The sequence below is a fragment of the Podarcis filfolensis genome, assembly GCF_964270895.1.
Source record: "Podarcis filfolensis genome assembly, chromosome: 13".
NCBI classification, from domain to species: Eukaryota; Metazoa; Chordata; class Lepidosauria; order Squamata; family Lacertidae; genus Podarcis; species Podarcis filfolensis.
This window is the reverse complement of record NC_139615.1, coordinates 28,852,151-28,871,757: the sequence shown is the minus strand read 5'-3', so window position 1 is coordinate 28,871,757 and position 19,607 is coordinate 28,852,151. Positions and strand designations below refer to the sequence as shown.

At 43.8% G+C, this 19,607-nt stretch overlaps 1 protein-coding gene across 1 annotated transcript; it reads left to right on the top strand.

Moving 5' to 3' along the window:
• Window positions 1–8,581: 8,581 nt before the first annotated feature.
• LOC310747876 (keratin, type I cytoskeletal 12-like) lies at window positions 8,582–19,230 on the top strand. The gene is made up of 8 exons (XM_083583223.1): window positions 8,582–9,383; window positions 10,351–10,433; window positions 11,439–11,595; window positions 13,573–13,734; window positions 14,598–14,723; window positions 15,775–15,989; window positions 16,541–16,575; window positions 18,875–19,230. The coding sequence occupies exons 1-8, from the start codon at window positions 8,829–8,831 to the stop codon at window positions 18,976–18,978; spliced, it is 1,437 nt and encodes a 478-aa protein (XP_083439349.1). The 5' UTR covers window positions 8,582–8,828; the 3' UTR covers window positions 18,979–19,230.
• Window positions 19,231–19,607: the final 377 nt, after the last annotated feature.

Below are 19,607 nucleotides of genomic sequence, written 5' to 3'. Positions count from 1 at the left end.
TAAAGTGTCACTTAGCTATGTGGCACTCTGCAAAGATTAGAGACGTGGAGTTTGGAATCTGAAACAGACCCAGGGAGACAACAGAAGAAGGGAAGGTAGGAAGAGAAAATGTGATCATTTCAATTTTGCATGCATTGGCTTAGTTATAATGAAGCATCTTCCTCAAAAACAATCGTCAAAGCAGCTGTTCTGTCATCTGTAAAAATCCTGGGCTTCCGGTAGTCACTGTTACAACACAGGTCACACCCAACTGTAGCCCTTTCTCTTTGGTGATAACTTGTAGCCGAATAAGATTGTGTTCCATAAACAGGGTGTCAGGGACTCAGGAGCAGGAGCACTGGGGAGAGAGGAAATGGAGAGCGAAGGGGAAGAATCCGAGGGCAGCGTAGGGGAGTATGACAGTGGCCCGAGAGATTCCATGAGCTTCTCCAGCGAATCAGAAGATTCCCAGAAGGGGGCGCCTATGGTCAGGGCAAGGGGGGTCCCAGGGGGGACGCACCAGAAACAAGGAGACAGAGGGGAACCCCAAAGCAGCAGTGGGGGATCGGGACCAGTTTCCCCACCAGAGCGTAGTGGGGGGGAAGAGTCACATGTGTCAGGGCCAGCGTCTCCTCCAGCGGGGAGAGAGAGTGAGTCAGGGCTGACCACGCCTCCAACGGAGGGGAGGTCAGTTGCAGCTAGCCCCCCCAGAGGGGGAAGCAGTGACAGCAGCAGCAGTGAAATGGTCAGGAGAAAAGTTACCGGCTGGGCGCGCGCGCCAAGTTCAAATGTACAGGCGCGGGCTACAGCAGGAGACCCGGATGGGGAACCAGCTCCTAAAGCCCGCCGGAGGGAGAGGGAAGGCTCAGGGGACTCAGCGTCAGAAGAGGCTAGAAAGGGCGAGACCCCAACGGCCAGGCGGAACCAGAGGCGGAAGGAACTGAGGAAGAGGTGGAGTAAGGCTAGAATCTTAAATTGCTGTCAGGGGGGAGGAGACTCAGACGGAGCATCAGCGGTCTAACAGTTGAGACGTAGAGCTGCGCGCTGCGGCTCTGGAAGTGAAACTGAACTTCAATAAAGACTTTGTACCTAACAACGAAGCAGCGTTGGTCCTTTGTGAGCTGGGACCCTGGGCAGCTCTGACACAGGGTTCTAACAGTGAGTCCGTGAGTGACTGTGGAGGCCAATTCTGGACATAGCTGTCAACGTTTCCCTTTTTTTAAGGGAAATTCCCTTATTCTGAACAGGATTCCTTGCAAGAAAAGGGAAAAGTTGACAGCTATGATTCTGGATCCACACATCCTTCCACAGTGGGGACATAGGTTTCCGGGTGGGAGTTGATCACGGTGAGGGTTTGCCAAGCATGCCTTCCTCTTACCACGTTCCTCCCTTTCGCCCCGAGTTTGAGCGTCTTCAAAGCCCATGGCACCTTTGATAAAGGCTGTTCTCCAACTGGAGCGCTCGCAGCCAGTTTTTCCCAGTTGTCAGTGCTCACACAACATTTTTTTAGATTTGCCTTGAGAGAGTCTTTCAACCTCTTTTGTTGACCACCAGCATTACGCTTTCCATTTTTAAGTTTGGAATAGAGTAAAAGAAAGGCAAAAGGGAAAGTGTCAGAAAGATACTTTTACACAATCCCAAAAGGGTCTGGTGAAGGGCTTCCTGGAACATGTTTTTGAGGCATGAGAAAACAACAGAGAGCAAGACCACAGCTTGGTCTCCTTCCCCCTCTCCTTCTCCTAAAAGATTGGGCAAGATGACCCTCGGGACCCCTTCCAACACTACAATTCTATTTTTCTTCAAATGAAATCATTGTGATGACATGAACCAACATGTGCCTGTCGAAGGGATACAGTTAATTGGTGTTTATTGGCCCTGATCCAGAACAGGAGCAAAAGGCTGTTATCATACTTAACATCTTCTGTTAATTATAACAAGCCAAAGTTCTCAGAAAAGGTATCTGAGGGAGAGTTGGATCCTGCAAGTTTCCTTCTCAACAGGAAGAAAGAGAGGTCTGCATTTAGAGGACGAGGCCCAGAATCAGAGCCCTCCAAGGCAGCCATGGAAAGCTTGGCAGCTAGTGCTGATCCACCACCAGTGGTGCTCCAAGTGGGGAAGGGCCAGGGAGAGGGTGTCCCACGGCCATTTCTGGGGAGACTGTGGATCTGCAGAACACTACATCCCATCTCTGCTTGCTATCTTTAGGAAAGGGGTGAATAAGACTCTGGTCCACAGAGGTCTGATGCTGGAGCTGCTCCTGGTGGCTAGATTAGAAATTGTACATCGAATGAAGGGTCTTGTGACCTCTCTTTCAATGCTTGGTATGCAAAAAGGCCTGCCTCTTAGTAAGAAGTGGACTCAAAACTGCCAGGAAGCAAGGGGAGGAAGAAGCAAAAGGCAAGTTCTCTGAGATGTGGTTTCAATTTATTGTTTAATGCTCATAATAAAGATTAGATGCTCCAGCCTCTGAAAGTCTCATCTTTCCTTTTTGTTGGACAAGTAGTTTCAGCCAGACCTGCAATTTCAGGATGCGAATGAATTTTCTGTGCTGAATCATTGTCTGCCCTATTTTTGGTGTTACTAAGGCAATTTCGTTGTTTGCTTTTTTTGTGAGAAAAGTTCAGTAAAACTTCAGTGTGTGTGTGTTTTTTTAAAAAAATCTCATGCCTGTCGCAAGAACAAAACCAGTGGGGTTGGTGTGAATTGGAAAGAAGGACACAAAAATCCACCTGCAAGTTGAACAAATTTCCGAAATACAAGAACGGTCTTGTATGTTCCCAACAGGAAGCAAGAAAGAGCAACCTATCGGAAACCCCCTGCCCCACAAAAAGAAAAACCCCGGAACAAATTTCTGAAAAATAAGCAAATGCTGGCTTTGCATAATTTGTTGTGATAGCCTAATTCAAATGATCTCTGTGCCAAATTATAATAAGCACAAATCTGTCAGCCCACAGAACCCAGGGAAATGTTCGCAGTTTCAGGAAAGGATTGGCTTTAATGCGCCAATACTGCTCCCTAGTGAACCGGTGGAGATGCTGTTGCTAAAATCCTCTCCCTCCTTCGCTCTAGGCTTTTTCTCACAGTACAGGCAACCACATTAAAGAGTTTGGTGCTGGCGAGATGCCGAGCGGCCGGTTTAATCTCTAGTGGGGGGGGAGAGAGACCCAATTATAATAACAACTGCAGTTGAGTCAGAACATGGCTCTTATCGTACAACTTTGCAATCAAATCAGTAACCACCTTTGATGGGGGCGGAGAAACTAATCAGGGTGGAATGACAGGTTTGACTTTGGCAAGAGGGACTATGAGTAGACTCGAAACACCAGCAGGATGCAATGAAGAGTTCTGTTAAGTGCATGGTTAAAAGGGCATGCTTACAACTGTCTCCTCTTTTTCCTACACAAAAATAAGCTGTGTCCAAACGCCAAAAATAATAATAATAACAACCCAGATCAGGCATGTGGTATGAAGGAGAGGGTGCAAACTCTTTCTTCTCTGTGTTGTTTTCCTAGCAAAAGTATTACAGATGAACAAATCTGTCAATATCAATTTCTTTTCGTTACTCATTCTTCCAGTCTTAAATCCAGTTTTTCCATATTTCTACATCAGTTTGATTTTTTTAAAAAAATGTCCTCATGAAGACGTGCCAGCATTTTGGTGTACATTGTTTCTAAAATATGCATTTTTGTACGCAAGTTTGCCAAATACACGCATCTTTCTTTAAGCAAATTTCCTGAATGCACTTTTGTACATTAATTTCACTAATATATGTATTATGGTATGTTGCATGGTTTTCCCCAATATACACATTTCTTGATTGGAGAACTGCATCTCAAAATTTTGAAAGATAGCTGTGTTTCAGTTCACGCATATATTTTTTTTCAGAAAGTGAAAATTACAAAAATAAAGTGTGAACCAATCCGAATTTCTCCTCCATCCCTACTGTGTATAGCAAACCCGCAGGAGTTCCAGCTATAGCAGATGCGGGGATCCTTTGTAAAACCGCTAGCATATTTATCATCTGTAAAGCACACACCCGGCACAGCTGCTCACAAAACCTGTTAACTCCAGAGTCTAAAATTATACCACAACACTGGGCATAACTCTACTGTAGAAGGCTATATCTTCACCACACTGCTTAAAATACAGTGGTACCTTGGTTCTTGAACTTAATCCATTGGACTCCCAAAACGGTTCAAAAACCAAGGCTTCCTGCACTCAAGCAGAAGTAGCATCAGATGCCACCGGTATGAAATTTACGGCATGTAATGCCTTAAGAGAGAATATTATGAAAATGATATATAGGTGGTACATGACACCAGTCAAGCTTGCAAAAATATATCATTTGCCCGATAATAAATGTTGGAAATGTAAAGTGATGGACTATATGGAATTGGCGGAAATGACTGGCAGAATCCGAGACCTGGGAGAAGAGTTGGTGGAAGAAGACTGGAAGAAATTTAAAGACTATCTGCAGAAACACTGTAAAATTAATGAATGTTAAAATGATGTTGGATTGAAAATAAGTGGCATTAGCAACAAAGTTAACAAGAGTATGCAAAACTGAATTGATAATGGATGAAAATATAGAGTTATAATATGTTAAGATACAGAGTTAAGATAAACGAAAGAGGGTAAGGATTTGCTGACTTGATTACTTAAATGGGAATACAAAAAGGGGAGGTGTGAGGAGGCCAAGGAAATAAGATAATGAGTTAGGGTTACAAAAAATGGATTTGTTTTTATTCTTCTTTTTTCTTTTTCATGTATTTTTCTATGTGGTTTTTTTTGTATTTCTTTCTTTTTATATGACCTTTTTAAATTTATGTTTTTGTAAAACTTCAATAAATATCTTTTTTTAAAAAAAGAAGTAGCATCAGATGTTCGGCTTCCGAAAAACGTTCACAAACCGGAACACTCACGTCTGGGTTTGCAGCGTTCAGGATCCAATTTGTGCAGGAGCCAAGCTGTTCGAGTACCAAGGTACCGCTGTACTAATTTCTAAGAGGTTTTCTTTCACAGCTAGTGTTAGGAACACATAGAAGCGGGCACAGGATTGGCTTGTGCATAAATTTAATCACATGTGAAAGAGAAAATGTTAGGGAAAAGTGAGGGGGACAAGCTTTCTGAAGTAGGCAACAAACGACAAAGCAGACACATTGAGAAATCCATCTGTAAATTCAAAATGGCAAGGTATTTCTCCGCTACTCCTGCTACTAAAGAATGGGTACTACCATTGTAGAAAAAGAAACTCCACTGTATTTTGTTAGTTAAGGCGTTGATAATCCTTGGGTTTAAATATCCGGTGTGATAAAACTCAAGCCATTCGCACAGTCACACTTTAATACAAATAAATTAAGAAAGGCTGTTATGGCCTGGCATCCAAGCTGTGGGAAGTGTACACAATGTACACAATGTTCCTGCAGATCCTTGTGGGTCAGAGTGGGAATGCACTACTGCTGGAATATCACACGGGTCTAAAGTATCACTGCCACATCAGGGGCAATGGAGCCAGTGTGGTGTAGTGGTTAAGAGCGGTAGTCTCGTAATCTGGGGAACCGGGTTCGCGTCTCCGCTCCTCCACATGCAGCTGCTGGGTGACCTTGGGCTAGTCACACTTCTTTGAAGTCTCTCAGCCCCACTCACCTCACAGAGTGTTTGTTGTGGGGGAGGAAGGGAAAGGAGAATGTTAGCCCCTTTGAGACTCCTTAAAGGGAGTGAAAGGCGGGATATCAAATCCAAACTCTTCTTCTTCTTTGTTTTTGAGCATTTTTTTAACTCACTTTCCCACTTAGGAAGGGGTCCAGGGCAACTATCAAATGGAACGAAAAATGGAAAAGTAAAACAATCACTTCCCTGAGCATCAGATATTTTGATTCTGTAGCAACTGGGAATTCGACTCCATAGAGGATTTTGCTACTCTTTATCTCACCTAGCTAAGTTCCGAGTGGGCAATCTGCTGTGAGAAAAATCAGAGAATCATAGAATTGTAGAATTGGAAGGGACCCCAAGGCCCCCCTAGTCCAGCCCCCTGCAATGCAGGAATCTCAGCTGAAGCATCCATGACAGATGTCCATCCAACATCTGCTTAAAGACCTCCAAGGGAGGAGAGTCCATAACTCTCTTTCACACAAAGGTGTGGCTCTCATGTACGTCCATGAAACAAGTGGGGTATGTAAGGATAACGTTGAGGTCTAAAAAGAACACACTGCCCAATTATTCCATTTGGAATCATTATGAGTAATTAATCTGAATTTACGCCGTCCTTCCGATGCTGCCAGCTCACTTCTTCAAGCGGTAAATCTAATTTAACTTAACATAGTGTAAGGTTTGCAGTTCGTAAGGACATAAGAAACGTCGAGCTGGCTCAGGCCAGAGGCTCATCTACTTCAGCATCCTGTCCTCACAGTGGGGAACCAGATCCATGTATGAAACCCACAAGGAGAACCCAATTGCAGCATTACTCTCCGTCCTTCTGATTCCCAGCAGGTAGCATTCCGTGGCATGCCATCTCCCACAGTGGAGGGAGGAGCATTAGTGTAAGAGGAACATAGAATCATGGAATTGTAAAGTTAGAAAAGTTCATCTAGTGCAGCCTTTCTCAACCTGTGGGTCCCCAGGTGTTGTTGGACTACAACTCCCATCACCCCTAGCTAGCAAGGCCAGAGCTCAGGGATGGTGGGAGTTATAGTCCAACAACATCTGGGGACCCACAGGTTGAGAACCACTGATCTAGTGCAATAACTGCTGCCAGCTACGTACCTCTCCACTGAAAAGGACTTCCTTAATCTGAACCTGGTTTACTTAGTCTTCGATCTTTTGCCCTTGTGTTGCTCCAAATATTCACCATGGACTCCCGTATCCATTGAGGCACTCACAAAACAATGAAACCAACATCAGGTGCTTGCAGCTTTCCTATTGTTTCTAGGGAGTGAACAGCTCTTGGGTGCCTTCAGCATATTCCAGTTCCAAAGGAGCATCATCCCTAACTCCCCATGGAACATGTGCCCCAGGAGCAAATCTGTGGTGGGGTGGGGGGAGGTCAACTAAGGCTTCAATTCTGTGTACATATCCTTGGGAGTAAGTCCCAATGAACTCATTGAGCCTTGAATCCAAGGAGAGATGCATAAGACTGTGCTGTAGCGATGGAGAGAAAATGTAGTTTCTGTTTGCATTTAAAGGAGAACCCACGAAACATGCACTTTCTGAAAAAAATACATGAACCAAACTGCAGCCGTCTTATCGAAATTTGCATTTCTCCGAATTTTGCAATGCAGTTCTCTAACCAAGTAACGTGTATTAAAATGCAAATGTGGCAATAGTGTTTGTGAAAAGAACATACAAAAGTGCATTATATTGGAGGAAATTATTTTCCATAAATGTTATACTATGGGAAGTCGCATAAAAACATGCATATTATGAGAAGTTTGCACTAAAAAGCTGATGCATTAAAAAAAAATGGCACACACACAAACCGATGTGAAAATATGGAAAACTGAACTTAAGACTGCAAATGTGAGAAACTGAAATTGTCAGATTCACCTTTCCTAACTGCAAGGTGGCAGTCCGATACAGTTTTACTTGGGAATAAGTCCCACTGAAGTTACTTCTCAGAGCTGCACTTTTCACGAAAACCACCGTTTTAATGTGTAGTCAGTTATTTTCCATGAGGGTCATAGGTATGCCTCTTGGAGCATTTTTGCACAGGATGCAAACATGTTTACCCACTTTTCATATCTGCACTTCAAACATCATACCTACACCGAGCAGAGGGCACATACATTCCAGTTGAAAAATGACTCTCCTCCACCTTCTATGTCACATAACTTTTTACAGGTACATGCAGAAATGAAGCAAAACAGCTCTTTCTGTGCTGTGGAAGAAACACCATTTTGTAACTCCCAGCTCTGCCACAGAAGCCTCCCATCTTGCAGAAACTCCCCATAAGAAATAGCACGCGGGCATCCATTTGCCATTTTTAATGATAATGGGTGATGCTCCACATTGGGTTGTGTTAAACTTTTACTCAGAGCAGATTTGCTGAAAGTTGTTGGCCATGACTAGCTTGTCCATTTCAACAGGTCAACTCTGAGTAGAAGTTGCTTGGATGCAGCCCATTGTGTCCCTCAGTTCAGGATATTTTGTGCCTCAGATATGTTTGAAGAGGCTTTAGTTCTCTGTTTTATAAGAAGTCCAGAAGTGCGGAAGTGTCTTTACAATGAGAAGCCTTCCATGTCCATATTCCTTCGGCAGCAGGTGGTTGCTACCGGTAAGCGTGAACGAAGCAAAAGGTTGAACGAAGCAAAAGAGAACACGATCCCATCAGAGCAAATATTCCCTCCATACAAAGAGAAAAATTGTGGCTGTAAGGCAAACTCTGAGGTCCGGCAGAAGTGCTGTTAAGTGAATGACAAGACATACAAACAAGCGCCTGTCACCTAGAGATTCGCTCTGGGAACACAGAGCGTTATGCCTAGGGGTCTAGGAGATGAAGGAGAGAAGAATTACTCATCCGCAATTACAATATCGTAATGAATTTTTAACTTTGTTCCACCCTACTCCACCCCCCGGCATAACAAACGCCCTCGAGGCACCAAACTGCAAATGGACACCGTGTTGAATTAGGAGGGGAGGGGGGGCAGGGATGAAAAGCTGTTGAAACTGAGATCCGCTGAGTTGACAAGAAAAAAATAAATGCCACAGGTAGGAGGCATTACAAAAGCAACACCCTCACAACCCTATATATAAAAGGCAGAGGAAACCACCCTGTTAGCACACTGCCTGTCTGTCTGTCTTTCCTGACTCTCCTTTGCCTTTTCCTCGCAGCTTTTTGGCATCCCTCAGCTAACATGTCTACTCGGATATCGACCTCCTCGAGGAGAATTTCTTCCTTTGTCAGTGGGGACGGAGGTGCCAAAATGGGCAGTGTTGGAGGAGGCAGTCTGTATGGTTTTGGCGGGGGGTCCATGGTCGCTCTAGGTAGTGGCTATGGAGGGGCTGCATGCGGTGGGTTTGGTGGACCTGGCTTTGCAAGCGGAGTTGGCTTCGGCGGGGGGTCTGGCTTTGGTGGCGGGGCTGGCTTTGGCGGTGGGGCTGGCTTTGGTAGCGCCTCTGTGGGAGGCGGTGGCTACGGAGCCAGCTACCGCTCCAGCTCGGCGGTGTCCTTGGGTGGTGGTTATGGAGGGGCCGACAGCGTCTTCCTGGCTGGGGCTGAAAAGGAGACCATGCAGAACCTCAACAGCCGCCTGGCAAACTACCTGGAAAAGGTGCGCTCTCTGGAGGAGGCGAATGCCGAGCTCGAGCTGAAGATCCGCCACTGGTATGAGAAGAATGGGCCCGGGGCTCCTGGAGTGACCCGCGATTACAGCAAATATCATCAGATCATTGAGGATCTGCGCAACCAGGTGAGGAAACAAACGCTGGGTAGAAGCATCCCCTAAGTCACACCTAAACGAATGGAATCTGTGTGAGGGATTTGCTATTGGACATCTCCCCTGCAATTCTGCACAGCTTGTTAAAGTGGCATTGGAGGAGCCAATTATGTACAAAACGGGATAATGTGCATAAATATGACTGTATGCTAAAGTAAGCAGACCAAGATGACGAATTTTTAAAAATTGCTTTACCTGTTTTATCACTCATATATGTATGCAGTGTAATCAGGGGAGGAAGTTCAACATGGAGGGTTTTTCTTTCTTTCTCAGCACTAGGAACCCAAATGCAAAATTATAATGGGATGAAACTGGCATAGGCATAGAAAGCTGCCTTATGCCCAGTCATTTCATTGGTCCAGGCAAGCCAGTAGCTTTGGCTCTCTGGGGCTTTAGAGAGGAGTTTTTCCCAGCCTTACCTGGAGATACCAGAAAATGAACTCAGGGACATTTTTTACAAGTGAAGCACACAGCTACAAGCCTCAGTTACAAGCCTCAATCTGCTTAAGCAAGATGGGGTGCCCAATCCTTTAAAACTCTAATGAATGACATTTCTTCAGAACAATAACAGTCTGAATTACTGGTGCTTATTTCTGTTAGCAATAAAGGTCTTGTCCACATATTAATTCAGCAGAAGGACTGGAATTTAAGCCAAATTAGTCTTGGTTTGTTTGTTTGTTTTGATAATGAAGTTCATGTAACAGGAGAAATTCAGATGAAATTCAAGTGCTTTAGCTGAATAATTGTTGTAAAAGCTAACATTGTCTATTCTTATTCTTCATATTCAAAACATTGGGGAGATTTATTTATTTTTTAAGTCAGTTTTTATTCGCACTACTCAACCCTGATTATGTACGAAATGCATTAGCTGTTAATCTGGAAGTGGGCATTTTTCCCACACAAAATAACCTTGTTTTATTCTTTTAATATTTCGTTCCAGATCGTCAATGTGACCATTGACAATGCCAATGTAGTCTTACAGATTGACAATGCCAGGCTGGCTGCTGATGACTTCAGACTGAAGTAAGCTAAATGCAAAACTTTTCTGTTTTGTTGTTGTTTTTTAAGCAAAATGTTGGTTCTTAAGTTTTCCACCCCACTCCTTTCAGTAGCATTGGGTCATTGGAATCTACTTAATTCACCAATAACGTAATGCAAGTTGGAAATCAAAATCCCACTCCTAATGCTATGGTCTGTGATGGGCAGCTGTTAAAACTTGGTGAATTTGGCAATTATCAGCTATGTAGAAAAATGAGTAGAGATACATAAAGCTACTTCTTCTGCTAGACCCAGTAAGACTATAGTGATACACATGATATCAAATCCACCTTTTACCAACCCAAATGTTTGTTTGCTTTTGTCAGGATCCAGTGAAATAAAACAGTGCTGGGACGAGCTGGGTTTTGAAGCCCTGTCTCCCAGCTGCAGATCTAACAACTCATCTGCTGGCTCTTAGTAAATATCTGCTGTAATTATCTTAGAGTCCAAAGGGATCTCACCAGGGCATCTATCGAATCCCCTCCAGCTCCCAGCAGCCTTCCATGCCCCATCCCACATGGTTTGGAAGTTCCCATAAAGGATTTTGGGGTGACTTCAGAGGGTGGCCAGGATGCAAAACTCGCCTTCTGTGTATTTTCTTGCAGGAATGCCAGCCAAAATTTGTGGGTGCCCGGTCTCTTCATAGGGAATTTTGTGGGTGCTTAGGACCCCAGGAAGTTGGCACCTCTGGTTCCTTGAGTTAAGCTCCTCATTGTGGCCATTGAAAATTGAAGAACTGATATGCTCACTATAACAGACTTTGGGGCTATGGGGCTAAGGATCTGTCTTTGTGCTGCTGTCTTCATTGTGTTTGTATAAGCTACTTAACCCACCTTGGGACCTTCTGGTGAAGGACACAATAAAGAATGACAATGTTCCAAGCGCCTTCGATCCTGATCTTGCCATTTCGTTTGCTGTCTTTACAAGCGGCTAATCTGAGCCATCTCCCTATATATCTCATAGCTTTGTATGCTCACTTGCCCCTTTCAGGTTTGAGAACGAGCTCTTCCTTCGCCAGAGTGTTGAAGGAGACATCAATGGTCTGCGCAGAGTGCTTGACGACTTGACCATGAACAGGTCTGACCTGGAAGCACAGCTTGAAAGCCTCACAGAGGAACTAGCATACCTTAAGAAGAACCACGAAGAGGTAACCAAGTTTCGTTTCACCAACATCACCCCTTTTCAGGAGATTTTCACCCTAATCTAGTCCAAAGGCAGGACTGTGTGAGTCTTTGGGATGCAGGACAAGTGCCTAGCACAGTGCTGCAGATCAAAACGTTTGTTTAGACAAAAGGAAGCTCAAGTTCATTCTTCACTTAGCCCCAAAACTTACTAGAGTACCTCCTGGGCAAGTCAACTTCTGCCTAACCTACCCCACAGAATTAATTCAATTATAATAGTCCACCTAAATCCAAGATTCAGAATGAGGAACATCACAAATATTTCAACTTCTTGCATGAAGTCAATAGAGGAAGAACAGCTTAATAATAATATAAAAAAGTACTTAAAACCAGCTTAGACAACCCTTCTTACATTACCATGTGTGGTGTGGGCTTTCAAAAGCTTTCAGGAGGACAGAAGTGTAATTGTAAAGGCAAGGAGGTAAGACTTGTGAAATAATTCCACAGAAATTGTTGGGAAAGTGAGCAGGGACTAGCACAGAGTCCTGACTTTTCATCCATGTTTATTGGTTGGGTTAGCTCATATTATGCCATATGGATATGAAATCCTGTTACATCACATTGCAGAAAGAATGAACAAATTCCATCACTCACCTTCAGTCTCTGACCGCATTTGTTACATCACACCACTGTGCTTGAGCACAAACGAGAAATCACACCCTTATCAAAGACTCCATCTGAACTACCAGGAGATGACTATCTAAATGAAGTTCAAATTGTGCCATAAACTGCTTTAATGATTAGTGTGTGCTCTCTCCTAATGTCTACTCATCGCTGTGCCTGTGTGGTCCAATGTTACTACACAAAGTTATGATACACAGGGCTCTGTGGGCCCCGTAGCTTAGGCTGGGGCTACCCCCCAAAAAAATCTATAGGCAGAGCATCGTTTTACGCCTTCACTGTGTAAGGTAAAGCTGGCATATTTAGACTAGAATGGAGACAGGCGCTCCTGCAATTAACCCTCCGTTCTTTGGGAACACCCTTCCCTTGCTTAGATTCCTTTATGCCTAGTGGGTGCTCCGGGGCCAGGCAGGGAGAATGGATCTTCCTTCAGAGCTTCCCAGGCCCTAAGGCTAGTTTCGGTAAATGAGATGCAGATCATTTTCTCTGCGGTATTTGTCCTGGGAACAAATCCAAGAAAAATAAAATTAAGGATAATGGTTTACCAACTTCTGAAGATGCTGGCACTGGCTGTCATGAGAAGCTTAAGGTGGCTGTTTCATTGTCTCTACTTAGGATGGCGGTATACAAGTTTCACGGTTACAGGGGAATGGCCTGATATATGTATATGCTCAGAGAGATAGTTTCACAATTATTCATAGTACCTGGACAGAGCCCAAGTAAACTGAAATCAGGTCATTGGATTGAGCACTGGCTCGGCTGAAGGACCTGCCTAGTCCTTCTCTGAATACTCTCTTCACCAGATAATGCTTCAGTGCAGATGTTTTGGACTACAATATCCATCAACCCCAATGGTCAATGGCGAGAATGGCCAATGGTTGGGGATTGTGGGAGCTGTAGTCTAAAACATCTGAAGAGCATGAGGTTGGGAAGGGGTTTCTTAGAGCATCTGCCTAACAAGGGCTGCCCTCTATTGCAAAAATATAAAAGGCTATTACGAGACTTTCAATCCAGGAAGCCTTTTGAGCACTTAACAAAAAATTCTATACAAAACCTATGCCGTTGTAGTCATTTCCTGTGTAATAAAGACACGTTTACACACTGATAGCAGAGGATATGGGACCCCCCCACACACACACACACAGACACACACCATGATACTCAGAGGTACCATAAGAAGAGAAAGACAATGCTTGGAACATTTTTGTACGAATTTTACTGAGGATGACGTCCTTCTAGATAAGAAGTTGATGAATCACTGTTTACTGACTTTACACTGCTTCATCATCTCAAGTTAACCTGCTTCTAATATTCTTGCCCAGGAAATTAACTTGCTGAGAAGCAGCTCTACGGGTGACGTCACAGTGGAAATGAACGCGGCTCCAGGAGTAGACTTGACTAAGCTGCTGAACGAAATGAGAGCGCAATATGAAGACCTCGCAGATCAAAATCGCAGAGAGGCGGAAGAACAGTTTCACAAAATGGTAAGATGGATGGGCGGCGGCTGAAAGCAAATTCTATTTGATGCGCTGCATCAAGCAATATTTGCAACAAATACATAGGGGAGGGTGGTGAAGAATGTGCACAAGATGACCATCACATACAAAAATGTATTCTGTTAGGGGAATGTTTGCAAAAACGTGTACATTACTGAACAATGTATGCAAAAACCTGTTCATGCAAAGAAATACACACTAAAATGCTGGTGAATTTTCATGAGGATTTTTTTTTATTATTATTGCAAATTGCTGCAGAAATATGGAGAGCTGAATTTAGGATTGGAAAATGAGAAAGGGAGAGAACCGGAATTAACATAGCCTTCCTCCCCCCTCCCTTACCAGTGATACTGGACAGAATGAATCTGTATCAAATTCCTACATGCTAGAAGCACAGTTGTGACCAGTTGTGCATTGCCTCCCCCACAATGGGCAGAAAGAAGACCCATATTTGATGTCAAACAGCATAGGCTAATTTATATGTAAATTTAGAAATGATACCTATAATGTAAACACAAATGCAACAATGCATCACACCATAGCGGTAAAGGCTATGACCAGGTGATCTGCATGCCCACTCCATTGCTATCAACTTTTCCCTTTTCTTGCGAGGAATCCTATTCAGAATAAGGGAATTTCCCTTTTAAAATGGGAAATGTTGACAGCTATGGCCCACTCACCAAGTGCTAACTGTTGATGGGCAACTTCAAAGCCCCCGATGAACTCCTTTCCTAATTTGTTTATCATTTAACTGGGCTTGAACTGGACAGCCCTTCAAATAGCAGACTGCCCTCCGTACAAGAGGAAAATATTTCATGCCAAGTTACATCTTATTGATTTTTCTCCCACAGAGCCAACCACTGCAGCAACAGATCTACGATGACGCCGGCGCAGCAAACTCTGCCAGGAACGAGTTAATTGAGCTGAAACGCTCATTCCAGGCATTGGAGATAGAGCTACAATCCCTTCTGGCTAAGGTATGTGCTTTGCATCTCCTTCCTTGGACTGCAGGGTATTGAAAGCAGGCTGAGTTCTCTTTGGAGGGCTCGGCTTTTGAGATAAATGTCATTTTTAAAAAAACTGCTTCCAGATTCATAGTTTAAGGAGGAGTTATAGGCTGCAATCATAGAGAGTAGAAACCTCGAAGCAAAATCAATGCAGGCCCCAGAATCCTAGAAGCTCAGAGAACAGCAGGATGCTTCTCCCAGGATGCTTGGCTTCCAGTATCCAACACACTGCATCAGGATCAGATATGGTGATTTCTCTTCTATAGCCCCACACCTGTCTGTAGTTTCTAGGAAGTCCAAGGGTAGCCAATGTGGCACTTGCCAGATGTTGCTGGACAGGACCACAACTCTCATCATCCCTGACCATTGGCCATGTTGGCTGGGGCGGATGGGAGTTAGAATCCCAACATGTAGAGGTCACCATGATGGCCACCCATGCTATAACCCAGTGTTTCCCAAACTTGAGTCTCCAGCTGTTTTTGGACTACAGTTCCCACCATCCCTGACCACTGGTCCTGCAAGGTAAGGAGGATGGGAGTTGTAGTCCAAAAAATAGCTAGAGGCCCAAGTTTAGGAAACACTGCTCTAACCATTGCAGCGTAGCTAACTAGCTTAGGTTGCAATCCTATGCACCCTCACAGGGGAGTAAGCCCCATTGCGCACAGTGAGATGTACTTCGGAATAAACATACCTAGAACAGCATGGTGAGTAGCTTAGAATTACTAGGGGAAACTGGAGTCTCCTACCCTGTTTGCTGTCCATAATTCGAGTCTGGCCATTGCATTTCAAATGGGAATCATACAGATTGCATTTATGTTTGATACTAGGTTGATAAAATGCCAAAAAGCAAAACAAAACAAAAAACCATGTGTACAGCAATTTCCAGGGACACACAAAATAAATATACCGACCCTCAGTTTTGGGGGAGCTGAACTTTACACTGGATGCTGAGCGAATGAAAATTTTCACCTTCATTAGCATGTAAGCAAGCCCTGCCTTCCTCTATTTCTCCCACCGACAGAAAGCTTCTCTGGAAGGCACCTTGCATGAAACTGAAGTCAACTACAGCACTCAGCTCTCACAGCTGCAGCACCAAGTGAGCAGCATCGAAGAGCAGTTGCAGCAGATCAGGTCTGAGACAGAGATGCAAAATTCAGAGTACCAACAACTGCTGGGCATCAAGACCCGACTGGAAATGGAAATTGAAACATACAGGCGCCTGCTTGATGGCGAGAGGTACGGGAATGATCTGAAAGTAAAGGGGAATCAAACTGGGAGTCGCATGATGTTGGGTTCATAGGGTCCCTTCCTCACACTTTTTTATTTTAAGCCAACGTGTTTGAAAAGGTGGAAGCAAACTTTAAGCATCAGTTGCTTCTTTTTCTGGTTTTTGTGTGGTCGGGGAAGAGGTATAAGAGACTCGGAAGCTTGCTCCTAGTCCCTTAAACCCAAATATTCCAAAATAAAATTCGCAAAAGACCGCATTAAAAAGTCAACATTCCCACTTGAATGCAAAATCATCTCTCTGGTTCTCTATATATCACACTGACAAATGACAGATCACAGAGGCAAAGTATTCCATTTTTTATTTGAGGGGACCCTAAAAGATTCTGACCTTGCTGAGTGGGTGCCAGCAAGAAAGAATCCTCCAGGAATACGAATGACACACCATGCAACTGTACTGAAATCATTACTGCTTCCACAACCATTATCTAAAAATATTTTTTTAAAAATCTGCCAGCTTCATAAGAATATTAACAAGTTATCATTGTGTTCCTTTCTGACAGTTTCCGCACTTACGAACCAAAAGTTCAAATCAGAGGTAATTACAATTTATTATTTCAGAGTAATATTGTTTTGTATTTAAAAGGACAATGTATAAATCTGAAAATTGTGCCCTTATTTCCATAACGGGGGGGGGGGGGGAATGCTTTAAGGTAGAACCAGAGGGAACCTAAGACTCTCTTTAGGTAGGACTGAAATACCTCCCCACCCACCCACACATCTAAAACCCTGGAGCTCTGCTGCAAGCCAGTATAGACAATACTGAACTAGCTATTCCAGTGGTCTGACTCAATATAAGGCAGCTTCCGTGTTCTAGACTAGAGTCCCTTGCACTGAGCTGTTGGCTATTTGGCTCTTCCACTGCCATTGTCCCAGTGCCTGCTGCTTGTAGAGGCTGCCAGCGCCGCAGTCTCAGCCCCCGCCCTTCAAGGCTTTCTTAAATACGAACCCTGAAATTTGGGGTCTCCTCCCAACTGAGGCCAAAGTTTCATACCCGTTTCATACTGTTTTGCACCATGAACCCCGCATTTTGTACCACCTCCCAAGCTGGGTAAGTTGATACATCAAACTGGGGCTCGCCGTTAACGTCTAAAAACCCAACATTGTCTGGTTCACTCCAAACTGGTGCCAAAAATTTTGCACTTATTTTGTACCACCACCACTCCACAAGATGCTCAAAGCAGGGGCCATAGGTACCCTTCCCAAAACCCAACATTGTTCGATTCACTGCAAAGCGGTGCCCAAATTTTGCAATAGTCTCAAACCCTTTTGCACTGCTAACCCCCCTGGTTTTGCACCACCCCAAGCTGAGTAATCCTTCAACATTTCTGAGAACTGTAGCAAACAACCACAAGTAGCAGACACCCCTACCCCCCAAGGCATCAAATCTAGTGACAAGCTGGCCTATCTCACAATTCAATTGAACAATGTTGACTTAGGAGTATTTTCACCAGCCTTTATCCATACTGGCATGAGTCCCTTTCACTTCATCAGCTTCAACTCAAGGAGTGTGCTCAGAATTAACATGCTACCAGAGAAGTGGGAATGGATTTCAAAGGCCTTCAGCTCCCTGTGGGCAGAAAACTAATTATCACTCACCACATTTAAAAGAAAAAGAATTTTAAAAAAATAATCAGTAAGCTCAGTTTGATAAAATGCACACCGCTGCAGAATAAGCCTGAAATTAAAAAAAGAAGAAGAGAAAAGCAAACATTGGGAGGGAACGTTCAGTTAGATTGTATTCCTTTGGTAATCTGCATTCTGTTGAGTTTACAGAAAATCATGTGCCTGAATCCAAATAAAGAGTCAACAGAAGGAGAAGAGAATAACCCTTGTGCTATGTGAAGAATTCCCAGATAGAAAGCCGGTGTTTTTAGTGGTCAGAGTGTCCAACCTGGGAAATCAGGGTTCAAATCCTTACTTGAACATGAAGCTCACTGGGTTGTCTTGGGCTGGTCGCTGTCTCTCACAAGGTTGCTGTGGCTCCTTGGAGAACAAGGTGGAGATATAAATGCAATAAGTAAATATATCCATTTGTGAGAAAGAAAGTCTGAGGGAAACAATTGCCCTAATGATCCCAGCAGTAAAAAGTGTGAGCACCAAACATGAGTCTCGACAAAAAAATTCCCCTGGTCTATCTTCTTCAGATCCTGTGGCCAACATATGTTGCCAGGACCATGACATATTTATTCATTCAGTGGCATATTCAACATGACTATTGTCCTGTCCCCACAAGGGATCTTTCTGCAGTCACTGTCTGGATGGCATTGTAAGATGTAACTGGCTGGCAGAAAAAGTGACTAAAAGCTGACCCAAGTCTGGAGAAACTTGCCAGGTTTCTGTTGGCCTGCAGTCACAAAGCATTACTGATTAGTTAAATTGCTGTGGGATGTAACAAGGATTGCACATTGAAGCCTCCGTTGTTTGCTTGAAACAATATGTGTCTGGGCAGGAAGAGGTAAAAGATGACGTTTCGATGGATGTTGCTATTCTACACTAATGGCCAGGTGTTTGCATAATGGGGTAAAGCAATTTTAGGAGTGGTTTCGCTGCTATTACTCACTGCTGAATTGTTGCTGTTACAACTTTGTAGTTTAAATGATGTGTTGTTTTGTACGATTGCTTATGTATTGGTTGTTAGCTGCCAAGAGCTCCAGACTGGAGGAAAGGCAAGATATAAACATCTTGAATGAAAGAGCAAATGAATTAATAAATCAATACTTGGTGCTTCTCCTCCAGCTCCAGTAGCTTCCCACGTGTTGGGAAAATAGGCCATGTGAACCCATTTAGCGATATTATCAATGGTTAACTCTATCATCATTTTATTCCTTTATCAGAGCCCCTCAAAACAAGGGTGGTGAAGACCATTGTTGAAGAAGTAGTGGATGGCAAAGTCGTCTCTTCTCAAGTGAAATCAGTTGAAGAAAGAGCAACGAAGTGAACAGCATGAAAAGCAGAGTGGGGGGCCCCTTCAACTCAGGCAAGCAAGGAAATGCCCAAGTAGAAGATAACCTCCTGGAACCAGAGTCAATTGTAGCTTAGTAGCTTCTCGCAAATATGGGCTCTAGAGAGGGAAAAAGCCCACTCAATATGCTTTCTTAAAACTATACGGAGGTGTATGCTTTTAGAAATACTGAGAACTACATTCTGTTTACTGCCGCAATGCAATAAACCTTCTTACTGTTGCAAGTAATATCTGACTTTGACTAGAATATTTTCAACCCGGTGATCTTCTCCTTGTCCTTTCTATTTCTATATTATTTGTTGTGTTTACATCTTACCTTTCATCCAAGGAGCTCAAGGGGGCACACATGGATCTCTCACACTCTTCACATTATCCTCAAAACATCCTTGTGAGGTAGATTAGGCCCAGAGGCAGTGATTGGTCCAAGTTCACCCCATGGGTTTTGTGTCCCTGGCACCCACGTCATAGTTCAACACTCTAACCCAATGTTTCTCAAACTTGGGTATCCAGCTGCTTTTGGACTACAACTCCCATCATCCCTAGCTAGCAAGATCAGTGGTCAGGGATGATGGGAATTGTAGTTTGAAAACAGTTGGAGACCCTGA